The sequence below is a fragment of the Marmota marmota genome, unplaced genomic scaffold, assembly GCF_001458135.2.
Source record: "Marmota marmota marmota unplaced genomic scaffold, marMar, whole genome shotgun sequence".
In the NCBI taxonomy this organism is placed as follows: Eukaryota; Metazoa; Chordata; class Mammalia; order Rodentia; family Sciuridae; genus Marmota; species Marmota marmota.
In genome coordinates, this window is record NW_026000001.1 from 1,961,565 (window position 1) to 1,980,647 (window position 19,083).

The 19,083-nt window shown below is 39.7% G+C and overlaps 1 protein-coding gene across 7 annotated transcripts in view; it reads right to left on the reverse strand.

Moving 5' to 3' along the window:
- The window catches only part of Kmt5b (lysine methyltransferase 5B), a 59,391-nt gene that overhangs the window by 13,932 nt on the left and 26,376 nt on the right, over positions 1 to 19,083 (reverse strand). For 4 of the 7 annotated variants that reach the window (XM_048807773.1, XM_048807774.1, XM_015503256.2 and 1 more), the window contains exons 3-9: positions 18,063 to 18,210; positions 13,754 to 13,822; positions 7,726 to 7,891; positions 7,242 to 7,351; positions 5,892 to 6,058; positions 5,597 to 5,616; positions 5,356 to 5,492 (exon numbers count right to left, since the gene is read on the reverse strand). In XM_048807773.1, the coding sequence (XP_048663730.1) occupies positions 5,356 to 5,492; positions 5,597 to 5,616; positions 5,892 to 6,058; positions 7,242 to 7,351; positions 7,726 to 7,891; positions 13,754 to 13,822; positions 18,063 to 18,210 (817 nt within the window). Of the gene's footprint in view, positions 1 to 5,355; positions 5,493 to 5,596; positions 5,617 to 5,891; positions 6,059 to 7,241; positions 7,352 to 7,507; positions 7,706 to 7,725; positions 7,892 to 13,080; positions 13,161 to 13,753; positions 13,823 to 18,062; positions 18,211 to 19,083 lie in introns of those variants that run through there. The other 3 variants (XM_015503258.2, XM_015503257.2, XM_048807776.1) reach the window with 3 other exon arrangements.

Below are 19,083 nucleotides of genomic sequence, written 5' to 3' on the forward strand. Positions count from 1 at the left end.
TAGCACGCTTGCCTGGCATGCGTGCGGCCCCGGGTTCGATCCTCAGCATCACATACAAAGATGTTGTGTCCGCCGAAAACTAAAAAATAAATATTAAAAAAAAAATTCTCTCTTTAAAAAAAAAAAATAAACTATTGTGTCCACCTAAAAAACTAAAAATTAATAAAGTCTAAAAAAATTCTATCATTACATCAATCACGGACAAATCTGCACTGAGCATACAGGTTTTGGGTTTTTTCTTTTGTGTGTGCCAGGTAGGCACCTCACTCATGCCAGGTAGGCACTGTCCCTGTAAGTGGCACCCTGGCCCTGGTGGCGAACTTTGAAGGCTGCATATTTTCATTAACATTCCAGGATTTATTCAATAGTTCCTCAGAGGTGATCAATGAAACTGTTTTAATATTCTTTCTTATGCAAATACTGCTGTTCTACTATTCTTGGAAACCAAATCCTTACCCATGGGTGCTCCTATTTCTCAGGCTGAATTCCTCCTGAACATGGGACCGCTGGGGACAGGGTTTGCCTCTTCTTAATACACACTGCCAGAGTACTTTCCCCAAGGTTCCAGCAACTCATGACCCTACTAGCACCATCTAGGTACCTGTTTCTTCAATCCTCACTAGGGGTACATTTTGTTTCTTGAATTTTCCCAATTTATTGAGGGAAAATGAATACCTAATTATTCATAGTATATTTGAATAATTCCTAATTATTCAAATATACTAATTTCCTTGCTTGTGGCCATCTCTTTCTGTGCAGAACCTCTTCTTCCTTTACCTTTTTCCCGTCAGACTTTCTTTCCTTGGGAGATGCTTTTTGTTGTTAGGATTTTAACTTTTTGCCACATAGATATTTTATTTTCCTTCAGTAAATCATACAGTGTGGACTTTATTTTGGCCATTCAAACATCTTTGGATTCCGCATTTCTTGCCTTACTGTCTTCAAGAAGACCTTCATTGTGCTCTCCTAAATTGTTTTTCTAGTATTTTTATATTGTATTATTTAAATTTTAGATTCTAATACAATAGGAATTTATTACATATATGATGTGTTATGGCTTGATTTCCCCTCCGGAAGTATATTAAATCAGACTAACATTATCTATAAAAGAAACAATTGTTTCCCAATATATATGTTAAGATCTCAATCTATACTTGTCTCCATTTCAGGACTCCATCCATGTTCTCTTATTTGTCCATTTCTGAGCCATCATAATCAAGTTTGATTATAATAATTATTACTTTTTAAAAATTTTTCATTAGACATTGATGGACCTTTATTTTATTTGTTTATTTGTATATGGTGCTAAGAATTGAACCCAGTGCCTCACACATGCAAGGCAAGTGCTCTACCACTGAGCCACAACCCTAGCCCTGATTGTTTAATAACAAATTTTGCCATCTGTTAAGGTAACTGTCCCCTAACATTCTTCTTTTTGCTTATTGTGGGCTAAATCCAGGGCCTTGCAAGTAAGCAAGTGCTCCACCACTGAGCCACACCCTGGCCCTTTCTATTTTATTCTTAGACAAGCTTTAGCTACGTTGCCCAGGCTGGCTTCAAACCTCTGACCCTCCTGCTGAGCTTCCCAAGTACAGGTGTACTGAATTACAGGTCAAGGTCACCATGCCCGGCTTACCCTCACATGCCAGTTTTGTTTTGTTTTGTTTTTTAGCTTTCAAAAAACACTTTTATATCAGCTTTAAAATAATTTTGACCAATTCCAAAAGCAAAATGCTTAAAGTCCCAAACAATTTATATACTAAATAGGGAAGGAGTAATATTCTTAAAATTTTTAAGACTTTATAGGTAAGATCAGAGTTCTCTCTCCCTTTGGTACCAGGGGAGCTTAACCGCTGAGCCTCATTCCCCAATCCATTTTTTTTATATCTATATTTTTTTGAGACAGGGTCTCATTGAGTTGCTGGCTGGTTCTGAACTTACGATCCTCCTGCTTCAGCTTCCTGAGCTGCTGGGGTCATAGAAGTGCAACACTGTGCCTGGCATTCCTTTTTCCCCCGTGTGGTAATGGGGATTGAACTTAGGACACTTTACCCCTGAGCTATGTTCCCAGCTGTGTTTATTTTTTATTTCAAGATGAAGTTTCACCAAATTGCTGAGGAATCCTCCTGCCTCAGCCTCCTGGGTCACTGGGATTACAGGCATGTACCACTGCACCTGGCTCACAGCACCTTTGATTTAGGTCTTTATCAAATTCTATCCTTCAAATGTTTAGAGTGAAATCCGTTCGCTCTGTTCACTCTGGTTTCCTTGGAGTGAGCTCTTGGCCCAGTTGGGCTCTCAGCACACAAGTCCCTGCCTTTTTCACTGTGCTGCTTTGACAGCAGGCCCTGTGCTAGTCTCGTTTCTCCTGCACTACTGTTACTATCTGATGAATTATTCAATGAGTTCCTTTAGTCTCATCTCCCCAGTCACTTTCTGTAAAGGCAGAAACAATGTGGTGTTACTGAGAATCTCAGGAACACATGCAGCCAACTTTTTTTTTTTTTTTTGTGGTGCTGGGGACTGAACCCAGGGCCTTGTGCATGCAGGCACTCTATCAACTGAGCTACATCCCCAGCCAACTTTTGAGCCAAACTGCTTGGTCTGACAACAGCCATGCCATGTTCTGTAGCGTGCCATTCCCTAGAAAAGCTCTCACATTTTTCCACCTCCCTCTCACCCTAAGCTGTGGAATCACTGCATCTGACTGGGAAGGAAATCATGGCTCTTGAGGGAGAACTAATCTGCCCAAAGAACATGACCAACCATGTAGTTCTGAATGGGTACAGAGGCTGGGCAGAGTGGTGCTTGTAGTGTAGTCATTTGGGAGGCTGAGGTAGGAGGACTGACGGACTGAGCACAGGACCTGGAGACCAGCCTGGGAATACAGCCACACTTGGCCTCTTAAAAAAAAAAAAAAGAGGAAAAAAACCAAAAACAAAGAACACCAAAACAACCCTCCCACACACCAGGTAAAGAGTTGTTTTGTGTTATTTTGGAATCCTGAATATATGGTTAGGGTTTTTAAGGACAGCTTCCAAAAACTTATTCATCGTATTTATTTATTACATTCATTCATTCATTTTCCCAATACTTATCAAGCACCTATGTACCAGGTACTGTTCTGTATACATGGCAGTAGATGAAGAAGATAAAGTCCCTGCCTTCATACAGCTTGTATTTTAAAATATAATAACCAGAAAACACAAAATAATTTTATAGCTAACATTTTTTGTGTGTTAACTGTGTGCTGTTCTACATGTATTATGTCAAATAACAAATTTAATCCCCAAAACAACCCTATGAAATATTATGCTGTTCTCATTTTATGGATGGGGAAAATGAAGGCCCAGGGAGCTACGTAACATGCCATCACCTCAGGGCTAATGACATGCAGAGCTGCAGGGTTCTGATTCCAGCATTGTGGCTCCAGATCACAGGCCCATAAGTGAGCTTCATTCTGCTTTCTCTATAATTAAAAGACTTCATGGGCTAGGCATGGTGGTGCACACCTATAACTCAACTCAGGAGACTGAGACAAGAGGATCACGAGTTCAAAGCCAGCCTCAGCAACGGTGAGGTGCTAAGCAAGTCAGTGAGAACTGTTTCTAAAAAAAATACAATAGGGTTAGTGATGTGGCTCAGTGACCAAGTGCCCCTGAGTTAAATCCCTGGCACCCCCCCTCCCAATAGACTTCATGGATTAGAGAATATTTACTTTTTATTTTTTTAAATTGTCGATGGATCTTTATTTATTTATATGTGGTGCTAAGAATCAAACCCTAAACATTCTAGGCAAGCACTCTACCACTGAGCCAAGACCCCAGGGCCTAGAGAATATTTTTGTGGAGGTCTAAGATCTAACATTTGAATCACTTTAAAAAATTTTTTTTTTTTTAGTTTCTGATGGAGTTTATTGTCTTTATTTTTATGTGATGCTGAGGATCAAACCCAGTGCCTCATGCATGCAAGGCGAGCACGCTACCACTGAGCCACAACCCTAGCTCCTTGAATCACTTTTAATGTTAAAAGATAAATTGTATGCCCACCTCCCCTGTGCCCTGGCTTTTGGCAACATTAGGAACAGGTTTTCAACTATCCCTTTGTGGCAAGGAGCCCAAAGCTGGGAGAGAAAGGGCCAGGGTGGAATTATAACCCAGCCCTCTCTCATTACTGGTGGAGACCCCAATGAGGGGGTAATGTGAGGGGCTTCTGCCCTCTCTTCCCTAGGCTGGCTATTTTAAGAGAGAGCAGTGGTGCTAATAAATAGGTCCTACCTACAAAAAGCAACAAAAGCAACAGGAAGTGGAAAGCATGAGGACTCCACCAGAGTCAGTGGACTGGGTCACTTGCTATTTTCTCACAGGAGAGCTGTGAGGACTGAAGGAGGGAGGGTGAGTCCGGGGTCCAGCAGAGGTTGAAATCAGACAGGCTCTCTCCCTGTGTGGCTGTGCATGTGGCATCTCCTTGAAAGAGGACCCTCCTGTGGCCCTGCCTACACCAGCTTTGACATTATCTCCCAGGAGTTCCAGTTCACAGAAGTCACTACACAAGTGGCACAAGCTGCCAGTCCTGCTGAAGTAGACTTTGAGAATTTCCAAAAGGACCCCATTTTTTTTTTTTAAATTGGTGGGATCCACTGTAGGGACTTCAACATGCTCAGTAGTAAGTGCTCTAACACTGAGCTGTCCAGCCCCAGCCCACAACGCAGAATCTTTTTTTTTTTTTTTGGTCCTGAATACAGAATCCAGGGGTACTCTACCAATGAGACAGGGCTTTGCAAAGTACTTGAGACCGACCTTGAACTTGCTATCTTCCTGCTTCAGCCTCTTGAGTCGCTGTGGTTACAGGAGTGGCACCACAGTGCCCAGCAGGACCCACAATCTTGATAGGTCATAAAGAGGTTGCTCACCAAGTGTCAGCAGGGAACCCAGGGACTGTGAATAGTATGTACATCAAAACAAAAATTCCAGAAGACACAGTTTGATGATATGCAAGGCAACCTCAGGGTTTTTACATGCCTTCTAAGGCAGAACTACACTTGCCATTTTGGGAGGCCCACTCTGGCACTGCATGTGTGCACGAGTGTGTACTAATATCCAATCTTTCCTTAAGCACTTCTGTATCCTGACCCACTTGTCACAGCTGGTAATATGAAGATTTTAAAGGGACAGGTGCCAGTGTCCCTAAATAGTTGCACATCATTTGATTTTGTTTACATACTTTACACTGGGAGCTACATAATATAAAAATCTATCTCCGAATTTAAGATATAAAGAAACAATAAGAGTTATACCAATAACCATCAGATAGCTAAAAGAACATCTAAGCTGAAAATCTTATTTAATACTTTACCTTTCACAAGTGTAACACTCGCAGAACTCATTGTTTTCTCCAAAAAACCCATCTCCATAATAACAAGAAATTTCTTCCCCAGGTTCAATATCTCTTAGAGCCTTCACACATGCTGTATCTCGACCAGTTGACACAAACTGAAATATAAGTAACTCAGTAAGAGTCTGACACCCAGGCAGAAACAAAATACTGGTAGATAGATATATATATATATATATCCATTTTTTTTTTTAATGCTTACCTTACAGTTAGGTCTGCAATCTGAAAAATGTCCAAAAGAGAAAGTCAATTAACTGTTGATAAGATCTGAAACACGAACAGTTACAGAAATCTGAAAAGGTTTTTCAGACAACTTTGTAATTCCTGATAGAAGTTTAGGTCTCAAGTCAAACTAGGAATATTTAATAAGTTTGTGAAAAAAGAATTCTTAATTAGAACTCTCCCTTAAAGAGGAGGTTTCACTGAGTGTGGTGAGGCCCCACTAACTTGGCGGGACTGCCCGACACCAGAGCAGACACCCTGGAAGTGCAGCTTACCATGGTTTATGAACGCAGCGGGACCGAGCCAGAGCTGAGCACAGTTTTTCCTCGTGGAATACATGACACTGAAGTCGTTTTCTCCATGTCTAAGTAGCATGTTCTCCTCAATTTCTGAAAGTTCGGCAATACAACCCACCAGTAATTCTATTTTGTCATTTCGTTTCCTATTTGAAATATGTGATGTGTTAAAAATTACTAGTAATTATAAATAATAAGGCTTCTTTTAATAAAATTAGCCTGCCAATAAACACTAGAAGTTGAGGGGCCCTGTGTATACTTGGACCCCACCTGGGTATCTCCCCCTGGAGCCCCACAGCTGGGACCATGGTTACTTGTCATCAGCCTTATTCCTAGGAGAGAAAGGAAACCCCTCCGGGACAGGAATTGTGCCCCTTGTCTCTTGAACCTCCAGCAGCACCTGTGGCACCTGGTATAATATTTCATGGGCAGAAAGTGCTCAAACTTCTGCTGCGTGCACAAAATTCGTGGACCTCAGGATGAAGCAGACAGGGACTAGTGGCAATAAAGGGTCACAAGGACCCAGAAAGTGGAGCCACCAGCTGGAGCCCACCATCCAGGATCTCTCTTGAATAGACATCCAAATCACCTTGTGTTACAAGATATTCACACCAAGTTTTATAAAAACTGACTTAAAATTTCATCTATGGCTTTTAGCCCTCCCAAGTAGGCTCAACTCTACTCTTTTCTTTTGGCAGCACTGGGGACTAAACCCAGGGTACTCTACCATTGAGCCACATTCCCAGCCCTTTTTGAGACAAGGTCTCACAAAATTACAGAGGCTGGCCTCAAACTTGTGATCCTCCTTTCTCAGCCTCTTGAGTCACTAGGATTACTGATGTGTACCATGGTGCCTGGCTATAGCTCTACTACTTTAATTTAAGCTGATATATATATATATATATATATATATATTTTTTTTTTTTTTTTTTTTTTTAAACAGGTAACACATGAGGATGTTTCTATCATTTCCACCTAGGATGATTAAGACTTTACTTCCAGTCTTTCCTCTAAGACAGTGAAAGGTTGGCTCTGGAGCCAGGTTATACCCCGGGCACCCCCAGCCTTGCAGCAATCTCCTCCCCATGGAGGCTCCATACAACATAGGAAAACGGACAGCACTTTAGCCCAGAGGTGGGACCCGGATCACTCAGACCTGATTCTGTCACCCTGACTCTAGTCAGCAGGCAGAGTAATGGCACTGCACTGGCTCCTTTAGGGGAAATGCTGGCCTCAACCCTTACCCAGACTTCCTTAGCATGACACGAGTAATTTAAGAGATCTTAAAGTTACTTTATGGATTAGGCTATTATGGGTAATAATAATTACCACTCTTTTGTTGCAACTATCTTGGCTCCATTCTGTTCTGATGAGTATCTATTACAAGGCAGTATTTCAAATCCACTGTCAGTCGCAAACATTCGCAAGTAAATAAATACCTAAAATAGGAAAAAAAAAATGATAATGACTGTAAATTATGTATCCTGTAGGCTTTTTCAGAATTATAAAAGCACACCATGGCAACCATGTGAAAAGCGTAAGTTCATTCAGTGACAAACTTCACTGTTACCTTTCAGTTTTATATATTTTAGTACCTGGTAACTTGGCTATATTCCTCTAAACTTCACTTCCCAGAAGACAAAGTTTTCTCTTGAGTAGTCATCCAAATGATGTTATTTGTCAGCAGACTTCCATACTTACTAGTTTTTATGAAAAATGGATCTAAAATGTCAGTGTCCACCAAAACCCAGGATTTAGTAAGATCTACAATTTTATCCAAAGAGGTTAACATCATTAATCTTAATAAACTTACATGTTCCTTGAATAATTTCTCCTGCATTTTATTCTTGTTGAGAAAATAATGCCGTGCCCATTCACCTGAAGTCAAACATTTAAAGGCTTTCTCCAAGTGCTCATCTTTCTTAAAACGTTCAATTACTTCCTTTAGTTCTTCTTGCCTTCCTTTAATTGGCCGAAATCTGAAAGAAATCAAAATAATAAGCTTAGTTATCTGCCACAATTTTTGGGCCACTGTTCCATTTTAAAAGCTCCTGAGCCAGTTGTGGTGGCACACACCTGTAATCCCAGTGGCTTGAGAAGCTGAGGCAGGAGGATTGTGAGTTCAAAGCCAACCTCAGCAAGATCAAGGTGCTAAGCAACTCAGTGAGACCCTGCCTCTAAATAAACACAAAATAGGACGGGATGTGGCTCAGTGGTCGAGTGCCCCCGAGTTTAATCCCCTATACCAAAAAAGAAAAGATCTTGGGCTGGGGACATAGCTCAGTTGGTAGAGTGAGAGTGCTTGCCTCACATGCACAAGTCCCCGAGTTCAATTCCCAGCACCATTAAAAAAAAAAAAAAAAAAAAATCCTGAGAAAAGAGCTAATACCCTAAAAGCAGCCATGGTTATCAAAGCAAAGCTCTAACAGAAGAAAACAATCAGAATCTTGAGAATTAGTGTTCAATCACTATGTTTAACACGTAGAAATATAACATCTCTTCCTTCAAACCATGTTTTTTTTTTTTTTAACTTTGTTTTAATTAAGTTACACATGACAGCAGAATGCATTTATGTACTTTGATATAGCATACATAGGTGGGGTATAATTTCTCATTTTTTTCTTATTGTACATGTTGTAGAACCACATTGGGCATGCAATCATATACATACCTAAGGTAATGATGTGTGTTCATTCTGTCATCCTACTATCCTTTCAAACCCTGTTTTTACATATAGTTATTTATGTGTGTGTGTGTGTTGCTGGGGATTGAACCCAGGGCTTTGTGCATGCAAGGCAAGTACTCGACTAACTGAGCTGTATCCCCAGCCTATGTTTTAATATTTTTAATTCAGTTATCTCATTAACTAGGAGGTGACCACATGACTCAACAGAAGCTGTCTACTTCTGGTTTATACTAGTCATCACTCTAGAAGGAATCAATGAAAGATCTAGAATAGAGCATGTCTAATTCAAAGTTAGAATGACAGAAAAATTTTAAAACATGCAGAATCAAACAGGAAGAGTGCAAGGAAATGTGTTTCAGAAGTATGATAAAGCAAACGAAATCATGCCAAAACAAAAACGTAGAAAAGCCCACTCAGAAAAACCCCAATGTAAGTATCCCCACAGGTCTTCAAATAAGTCCTGACCTTCTAACCTCCCCAGATGATACTGACCCCTGCATCCAGAGGAGAAGGAAAGCACAGGAAGTATAACTGTCAGGGAAACCACCATGCTTGTACGAACTGTGTGGTGGCACCAAAAAAAGCTCCAGATGTAATCAGCCCTAAGGACCTCAGGACATGCTCCTGCTCAGCACGAGCCAAATCAGAGATAATTCTAGTCCCTGTGAAGACTGAAGTTTGTATGAGCCCCTCATTCTGAAGCTGTACACCGTGACCTTTGGGTCAAAATTTCTTCACATGAACAATTTCATTTAGCAAACTTTCTCAAATAAAGGTTATTTAAAAAAACAAACATGCAACAGAAAAAGGATTACACAGGGCTATTCAAATAAAATATATTAAGAAAAAATAAGCTGGACACGATGGTGCACACCTGTAATCCCAGTGGCTATGGGAGGATCGTAAGTTCAAAGCCAGCCTCAGCAATTTACCAATGCCCTGAGCAACTCAGTAAGACCCTGTCGCTAAATAAAATACAAAACAGGGCTGGGGATGTGGCTCAGTGATGAGTGCCCCTGAGTTCAATCCCTGGTACCCACTCCCCCCAGAAGAAAAAATATTACTGGCTCAGGAAAAAAAAAATTTGAACTACACACTTTAACATTTAAAGCTATGCATCTCATGAGCCTAAAAATGCTAAAACAGAGATAAGATTTGGAAAGATAAGATCTTTGCTTCAAGCAAAGGAAGCACTCAGCAACATTTCTTCCTAGATAAGCCATCACAAATGTATTCATTAGCATTTCATTAAGATTATAAGCCACAATATTTGCCAAGGATTATTAGGTGCTCTATACACAGCTGCCCGTGAAATGACAGAGGATGTGGCCACTGTTCTTTTTAATTTTGTACCAGGGATTGAACTCGGGAGCACTTGACCACTGGGCCACATCCCCAGCCCTTTTTTGTATTTTATTTAGACACAGTGTCTTACTGAGTTGCTTAAGGCCTTGCTAATTTGCTGAGGCTGGCTGTGATCTCATGATCCTCCCAAGTCACTGGGGTTACAGGCATGCACCACCTCGCCCAGCTACCGCCACTGTTCTTTTTCATTTTGTACCAGGGATTGAACTCTGGGGCATTTAACCACTAAGCTACATCCCCAGCCCTATTTTGTATTTAGAGGCAAGGTCTCACTGAGTTGCTTTGTGCCTCATAGTTGCTGAGGCTGGCTTTGAACTCGCGAACCTCCTGTCTCAGCCTCCCAAGGCACTGGGATTACAGGCGTGTGCCCGGCTGGCCACTGTTCTTGAAAGGGAAATTAAGGGAATGAAAGATATAAATATGCATCCAATAGTTAAGCAAGGCAGTGGCATGCAAATGCATGTTAATAATGATAGAAACTGTGCTGCCACAGCCCTTCAAAGTTTGAAAATTCTAACTAAAGTACAAGATTTGTTTGGGAAAAGTTTTTAAGTTGACAGTAGTGTGAGCAATGAAAAAAGTGGAGTTAGCTTACTAAAGAAAAAGCACAATATTACAGGCAGGAAGGAATCAAAGGGAAGGCAGAGAAAGAGAAAGTCTAAGCAGATGTCTTAATAAAGCTGGATTCCAACAGCTGACAGTTAACTGGCTAGCAATACTGAAGTACAAGAAGCAGGAAGAGGGAAGAGACGAAGTCCAGGATAAGTCTAATACTGTTTCCAGGACAGGATTTCTAGAGGACTTCAGGTGTGTTAATAAATACTGACAACACTAGAAACTTCCTAGCTACAGATTCTGTCTCAGTAGCTCTGCACTCTCACTGCTCTTAAGCACAAGTACCTTAAGAGTTTATACATATCCTACAGAAGGGAAGGAGATGGCACCTTTATTTTCCAGTTGCACTTCATTAGTATACAGATCCTCAAAAAGAGATGAACACAAGTCCTTTAAACAATTCATAATGTTTCTTTAGGGTGTCAGAATATGGTGATGGAGAGCCACAACTAAATTACCTGAAGAGATGCAGAACTGCGAGTGTCCATATTAAACTACTTATCTGTATAGCTATCACAATCAACTTTGTTAAAGTAAGAGCTCTAAGAAACCCAAGCTAAACCATTCTTGCTGAAACCCTACACTAAAGGGTGGTTTGCAAATCAAGAACAGATAAGTGAAAACAAAGCGGTTGCTGGCTAAGGCATAACAACACTACACGCAACATAAAACATGAAATGGTGGGAAACAGATAATCTATGTTTTGCACAGTAATCAGAAAAGCAATTGATCACTCTGAGCAAATGCAATAAATTACCCCTATGTTAAGTGGTAGGACTACAAACAACAGAGAGGCAAGCCATCTTTTCTTTTTTTTCCCCTTCAGTCTTGGGACTGAACCCAGGGAGGTTCTACCACTGACACAGCTCAGCTCTACCACATCCCAGCCCTTTTCATTTTATTATTTCTTTGAGACAGGATCTCACTAAGTTGCCCAGGTTGGCAGTTTGTGATCCTTCTGCCTCAACTTCCTGAGCTGCTGAGATTACGGGAAGATGCCACCACACCCAATGACCAAGCTATCTTTATGGGTTTGATGTGGAACTGACCAATGGTGACACTGTTTAAAAATAATTATACAAAGGAAGTCAGGGGTAAACTCACCCTAAAAGGTTGTAAGAACATTATAGAAAAACAACAGATCCGGAGAGGATAGTGGAAATCTGTAATAGGTTTTGTGTGTTTTCTTTCTTTTTTAAAATATTTTTAGTTATAGATGGACACAATAACTTTTTTTTATGTGGTGCTGAGGACCAAACCCAGTGCTTAACACATGGTAGGCAAGCACTCTATCACTAAGCCACAAGCCCAGCCTGCTTTGTGTTTTCTCTAATTTCTGAAACACACTCCTTTCTCTATCTAAAAATGTGTTTCAGGCATGCTTAATTTTGTTTATCCTTTGTTCACAACACCAAACAATTTATATGCTAAAACCAATAGAAAATAATCAACTATTTAATAATATCCTGCCTTCTACTTCTCTCAAGAGGACTTTTGTTTGCTTTTTGGATTTGCATTGCCTCAGACATGATCAAAACCCATAAAAGATCCCTTGCTACCTTAAACCTTATTCACTTAAAAGGCATATCTGCTGTTCCCAAAGTATTAAAACCTACTGTTATAGTTCACTGCTATAGGCATGAAATGAGAGGAAACGGAGGAAGGAGATGGTTTTGGGTACAGGCAGGCAGAGGAAGACATACTTGTTTTCAATAATCCTGTAGGGGTATATAAAAACCACCTGGCCAACAAACCTACATGTCAAATCCCATTATAACAAATACTTTAAGAAATGAAAATTACTTAACAAAATAGGACTGTTATAGCTATTAGGGCCCAGGGCAATAGTCACTGAGGACATTAGAAAAAAAAAATTATTTTCTACTAGTAAACAGAAAAATACCCTCTCTCACCCATAATAGCTCTAAATTCCCATATAAATTGCATAAAGCTATTCTAATACCCTGATACTTAAAGCTAGGGGGGAAAAAGTACAGATTATCTAGGGTAATCCTTTTGTTCCACAAATGAGGAAAATAAGGCCCAGTGAAGCTAAGTAGTTGGCCAAGGATGAGGGGTTAATTCACAGGACAGCTGGGACTTTCCTGTTCTGTTGCCACTTGGCCTGGGGGAGCCCTCTTGTGTCACTGCACGTTAGAGGAGGATTTGACTTGTTTTGCCACTGAGCCCAGCAAGCAGCAGCTCTGGCTGTGTCCTGACAACACAAGGGAAGGGACAGCTGCCAATATGGATTTTCAATTTAGTCCGAGGGAGTTGGCAGGGGAGGTAAGAGAAAGAGTTATTTGGCATTTCCAAATCAATATGCCCCCTTCACCCTTGCATAATACACAATCTACTACTTTAAATAAACTAAACATATTTATTTTTCTCTTTCCACACCTCTGACTAATGGCTGTTATAAGAAATTAAAAATACATTATTTACAATTAGCTATTATTTAAAAAGGCAGGGGGAAAAACATGAATTCACACTCCCACACACCTGTTCCCCACTCTCTCCAGAGACTGACTTTCCAGGCTTTCTTGCTATTTGGTTTTTCTGTCTCCAAACCCAAGAGACCACTGTGGCAATGAAGAAAAGTTGTAGATTTGTATTAGCTGTACTACTGTGCCCTTCCATTATTATGTACAATCAAGAGTTGACTGGAGGGGACAGGGGAAGAAAGGCGGACAGAAAGAAGGAGAAAGGGCAGGAGAGAGGAGGAGAGAGAAAAAAAATGCTCAAATATTTAAGATATAAAATAAGAAAACCATGCGGCAACAAAGTGAACACATTTCCCCCTCTGAAGAAAGATTCACTGCAAATTGCCAGTCTGCAGACACGAACAGGAAGAGTCACAGGACCACAGCTCCATTTCTTCTTGACCTAAAAAATAAACAGGAACCAAAAACATACCTGGCAGAGTCCTGCAATCAGAACTCAGCTAATCCCATGCAGTGACTCCTGATCTTTTGATGAATGATTTGTTTCTCCTAAAATTACCCTGTCATGAAGTACAAGTGGTTTTTAAAACAATATATAACTAAGGCCAAACTATTTAAAAAGGTTTGCTAAATGTTCTAGAACATCTGAAAATACTTAGCATTAAACAGCAAACACAGGCTGGAATGTGTTAGTTGGTATCTTATTATTGTTTGTAGTGCACTCTACCTACCTCACAGGGTTGTTGTGAGGAAAACTGTCAGATTTTGAAAAATGCCTTGAGCTCCTCGAAGGAAAGGCGCTATATAAATGCAAAAACAAACAACAACAATAAAAAACTATTTGTACAATCTGTAATTTCTAAACAGGCACAGTATTTGTTGTAGTAAAACTTCTTAAAACAGTGATATTTCAGAACCTTATGAGCTCAACAAGATAACAAGGCCAGGTGGTTTAAATTCTTTTCTTCCCATATTATACAATATTACCATTGATTAAGTTAGAAGGTTTAAAAATCTTCATTTTGCATTTTACTCAAGCACCTAATTGGGAAGTGATATTTAAAGTAAATTATAAATTCATATCCAACAGTGGATATGAATATGCAAATATAAACAACAATAAAACCCAGATGGCTACAGTGATGGGAGGGTAAGGACTATGCAAGTCAACACCTGGATTGCAAAAAACATCCAGACAAGTTTCAAAGAAAAAAGTGCCCTGAGGCAATTTTTCTTGCTTTGTAAAGCTGTCTCCTCCTCCATCTCCCCTGTACTTGGTCATACTGCCTAAACAAGGGAACACAAGTGAAAGCACCCATCCTTCTTTGTAACATCTTGCCCCAAACTCCTTTAAAAAAAAATCAGAGGTATTATCAACAATTCTATTCTCTTGTTAAAAATAAGAATTTAATTGGCCAGGTGTGGTGGTGCACGCCTGTAATCCTAGCAGCTTGGGAGGCTGAGGCAGGAGGATCTCGAGTTCAAAGCCAGACTCAGCAAACGCTAGGTGCTAAGCAACTCAAGTGAGACCCTGTCTCTAAATAAAATACAAAATAGGGCTGGGGAATGTGCTCAGTGGTCGAGTGCCCCTGAGTCTAATCCCCAGTACCAAAAGGAAAAAAAAAAAAAAAGGAATTTAAGTTTCATAACTGACAAGTCAATTAAATGAACATTTCCCAATAAATTCAAATTAGTATTTCATGTGTAATAAGTACTCATGCTCTAACTATGACCTACTTGTTGGTAACTATAGGAATACATTACAATTAAACATAATTATTCAAAGTAAAGCCAGTTTTGGAAATTCTAAAATCATTAAACATTTGTGTTTTGTTTGCAGGACAGGGGATGGAACCCAGGCCTTTTCTTTTTCTCGTTTTGAGATGTTCTTGCTAAACTGTGTTGGCTTCAAACTTGTGATCCTTCTGCCTCAGCCTCTCAAAGAGCTGGGATTCCAAGTGTTGGGTCACAACCACTGGCAACATTTTTTTTTTTTTTTTTGGTGGTGCTGGCTATCACACTCAGGTCACACATGCTGGGCAAGCTGCAAAACCTCTTTTGAGCTGCAGCCCCAGCCCCATATACTGCTTTAAGACACTATTCTTGGAGGTACACTGAAAGAAGTAGAAGAGAGGCAAAGGCATAAAAAAGAGAAACTAAAAAATGTCAAATTATAGATGCATAAACATAAACAAAGACACCATTCATATACAATTACTATATAGATAGCATGGAGAATTTAAAATTCAAGATCTAGTACATCTTCCAGTTATACTTCCTTTGCACACAATGATTGAGAAGTCTTCAAATGCCAACAATTTAAGAAGTATTTTATGAACTGCTCCAGGAAAGCATTTATCTATTTTCCTTATTTTCTATAGCTTAATATCTCTGAAAACGATTTATATCAATATTCTCATATATTCTTGCTCAAAAGATGAATAGCCAAAAAGAATACTTTTATTTTCAACTAAGTCTACCCACCAAGATTAAATTAAAATCTGTATCTTTCACTAAAATAAACAATATTCATTAATAAAATTTCTGCGGGTCTGGAGATAGAGCTCAGAGAAGAACGCCAGCCTCACATGTGAGGCCTGGCTTGATCCCCAGCATTGCGCATGCACACACAAGTCTGTATATTCCCAAATGTCAGCTCAAAAAGGACAGTCCTGAGAGCCCTGGCAGGGGAAGGGATGTCACCACATGCACCATGGCGGCCACAGGGCTGGCACAGTGCAGAGGCTGACCTGTGCGATTGATCCCAGGATCTGGAGGCCTGGCTGCTCCATACCAGGCTATTTTAGGAACAGTGAGTGTGATTAAATGTTGTTAAAATATGAATAAATTTTTTTGTGTGTGGGTTTAGCTTGTTTAACCAGTTTTTATTTTAGATGCTTCAATTTCTGTGGGAGTAGGGTGCACTTTAACTTCAGTATTTTAATATTTGTGTGGTCATCCCAAACTTCACATTTTATTTATTTGCTGGAGATCAAACGCAGGGGCCTCACATGTGCTAAGCAGTGCTCTACTACTGAGCTACATACATCTCCAACCCCTCTGAACTTCACATTTTATGACTACACCGTTTTAAGCCAGCCTTTGGAAACTATACATGAGGCACTTTTAATCCATTTATCACATCACAACCAAACTCACAGGCCAGAATTAGGACCTAATAGCTATTCTAAATGAGGTCTGGGAGTTTATTAGAAATGCAGAATCCCAGGCCCTGCCCCAAAGCTACTGAGTCAACCTGCATTTTAACAAGATTCACATAAGAACTAATGATAAGCATCAGTGGCTTAGGAGAACTCTGTGGAGTATCCCCTGTTGCAAAAGCCAGGATATAAGCCTTCATCCTCTGGAATAAAGCACTCGAAGAGTTCTCTCATAAGCCACTAAAACTTTTGTTATTATTTTGATGGGATAATTTTTTAAAATATTTTATATGCTCTCATATCTCAGTATACAGAATGCAGTCAACATAACTTTCTCAAGAGATTTCAGGCCAACATTGTGGGCCTTCACAGTGACATCCAGAAGGCTACTTCTGTGCAAAAAGTGGTTCACATATTTATACTCCCTAACTCAGGAAAAATGGTGGAAGGTGGGAGCTAAAAGGTGACTCAAATTCCACCAGGATCTTCTAGGAGGAGAATGAACACTGGGCTTTTATATCCAATTAAAAAAAAGAAAAAAAAAAAAAAAAAAAGGAAAATGAACTTAAAAATTGATGTACTTTTGTTTTTTGGGTGATGCTGGGGATTGAACCCAGGGCTTTGTGCATGCGAGGCAAGCACTCTACCATCTGAGCTATATCTCCAGCCCTGTATACTAGATCTTAATTGGACATCAGGGTATCTACTCTTGATAATCTTCCAGAAAACAACCAGTCACCTGGAAGCAACTATTTAAATAATCTTTGAATTCCATCCAACATTTCACTTTATTTTAGTGAGAAAAAAACACATGGCTATAGGAAGTAACATGAAAATATCAAAGGCATCTTGTTACTTAATTTCTTTCTTTCTGGATTTAGAATATAATTGATAAGAGGAGCATACAGTGTCTTATTTTAATTCCAGCAAAGGATAAAATTAAAGGGGGGAAAAAGACACCCCAAGCTTCCCTACAGTCAGCTGTCCCCCTGTCAACTGTGTGTGCCCATCTACCGGCTTTCCAGTTCCTCCTGGACTGTCACAGACATGGGCAACAAATGCCACTGGAGTACAATGGAGATGAGAGGGGCAAGCCCAGACTGGCTCTCCATCCTAAGCCCCTGCTAGCTCACACCCCACCAGATACATCACCCTCTCCCACAGAGGACAAGAGGTAGAAGGGAAAGGCTGCCTCTTTGGTGGCAGAAACCATTTTGAAATGATCTAGGATATTTTTAGAGAATGACAGAGAATATTTAAGAGAATCTGAATAAAGGAGTTATAGACCTCAGATGTTAAAAGATAAGAAATTTCAAGATGAATGTATTAAGTATTTTATGTATGAAAATATGTAAATATATATTTAGATTTTGACACTCAAAAGACACATGGTTTCTTACCTGCATACTAATATAATCATTTAAAACAAATATTTCCTTGATTTATAATGATTAGCTGAATTGCAGAGATTAAATATAGAGGCAAATTCCCTATATTTATTTAAAAGGATTAAAGTCCAGTAAAATCATGAAAAATAACTGATTTAACCTAAGTTGGAAAATAGCAAGCATCCATTTTCAAGGCTTTAGAGGGTGCCAGTGAGCTCTTACTTCTAGCTAATATAGTCCTCACCAGTGCTGGAAGCAACACATGAGGCCACTCCTGCTGTGCTTTGTGACGGAGGTAAAGTAAGAGCACAGAACCAAAACAGATGAGACCCTCAGCAGGCGCAGAAAACCGTCCTGCAGCACGTAATTTGTTTTAGTATCATTTAACATTCTTAATGTATGAAATTTTGAACAAAAGTAAAATTAGCCATTCTGTTTTCTTGAATTTAGCATCATCATCTGTTCCATTCAGGATAAAGACTTAAAATTACCTAGTATTCATTTTGTGTGTTTGAAAACCTAAATAGGGATCAAGAACCAAACTGGTTGCTAGGTCATCATTTTCACAGAGTTCCTTGGCGGACATTCCAGAAGATGGTACATAACGACTCTGTCCTTCAAATCCAGAATTACCATTACCTGCGAAAAGCAAAAGAAAGAAAAGTAATTCCAAGTGAAAACTACTTTACCTACCTAAAAACCTTCAGATTCACTGCCAATTAAAACTAGTGATCAAACACAGAAATCAACGTATTTCAATCAGCCTTAGTTATAAAACAGAAAACCAAATGCAGTAAACTAAATCAATTATTTAGGATATTTTTCTTCTTCTTCTTTTTTTGGGAGGGTGGTATTGGGGACTGAATGAGAGGCTTTCACATGTGAAGCAAACACTTTACCACTAAGCCCTTTAAAAAACATTTTTTTTTTTTTGAGATTGGTCTGTTAAGTTGCCCAGCCTGGCCTGGAACTTGTGATCCTCTCAGGTGGGATTATAAGGTATGTGCCACTGTTCCCAGCTACTAAGAATATTTTGGGTAGCTAATTATACTATCAGGTTTCTGGTATCTGGGTAGTTGGGGGAAGTTTTAACTTAGGAACTTTACTCTTTCCTCCAAGGGCAGCTGAGAAATAGGGGATGATAGGATATTTACTATTTTAATGAGAAGGCACATAGTGCCATTGCAGATAGGGTTGGGGCAAGAGAGAAATGGAATGCGCTTAAGACGGGTTCTAAGGTAAGGGCTAGACTGTGCATCTCAAGCACCAATAGGATCCTAACAGAGTTCAGCTTCCTGCTTTTAGGCAGTTAAGTGATTGTTACCCCCACTTTGTAGGCAACTGAGGCCTAGAGGCTAAGAAGCTTACATATGATCAGAGAGCTAGGTAGCAGAAATGGGGAAAGTGGAGAGAGACTGATAGGTCTGTTTCTTTTTAATACTTATTTTTTCTTAGTTGTAGTTGGACACAATATCTCTATTTTGTTTATTTTTATGTGGTGCTGAGGATCGA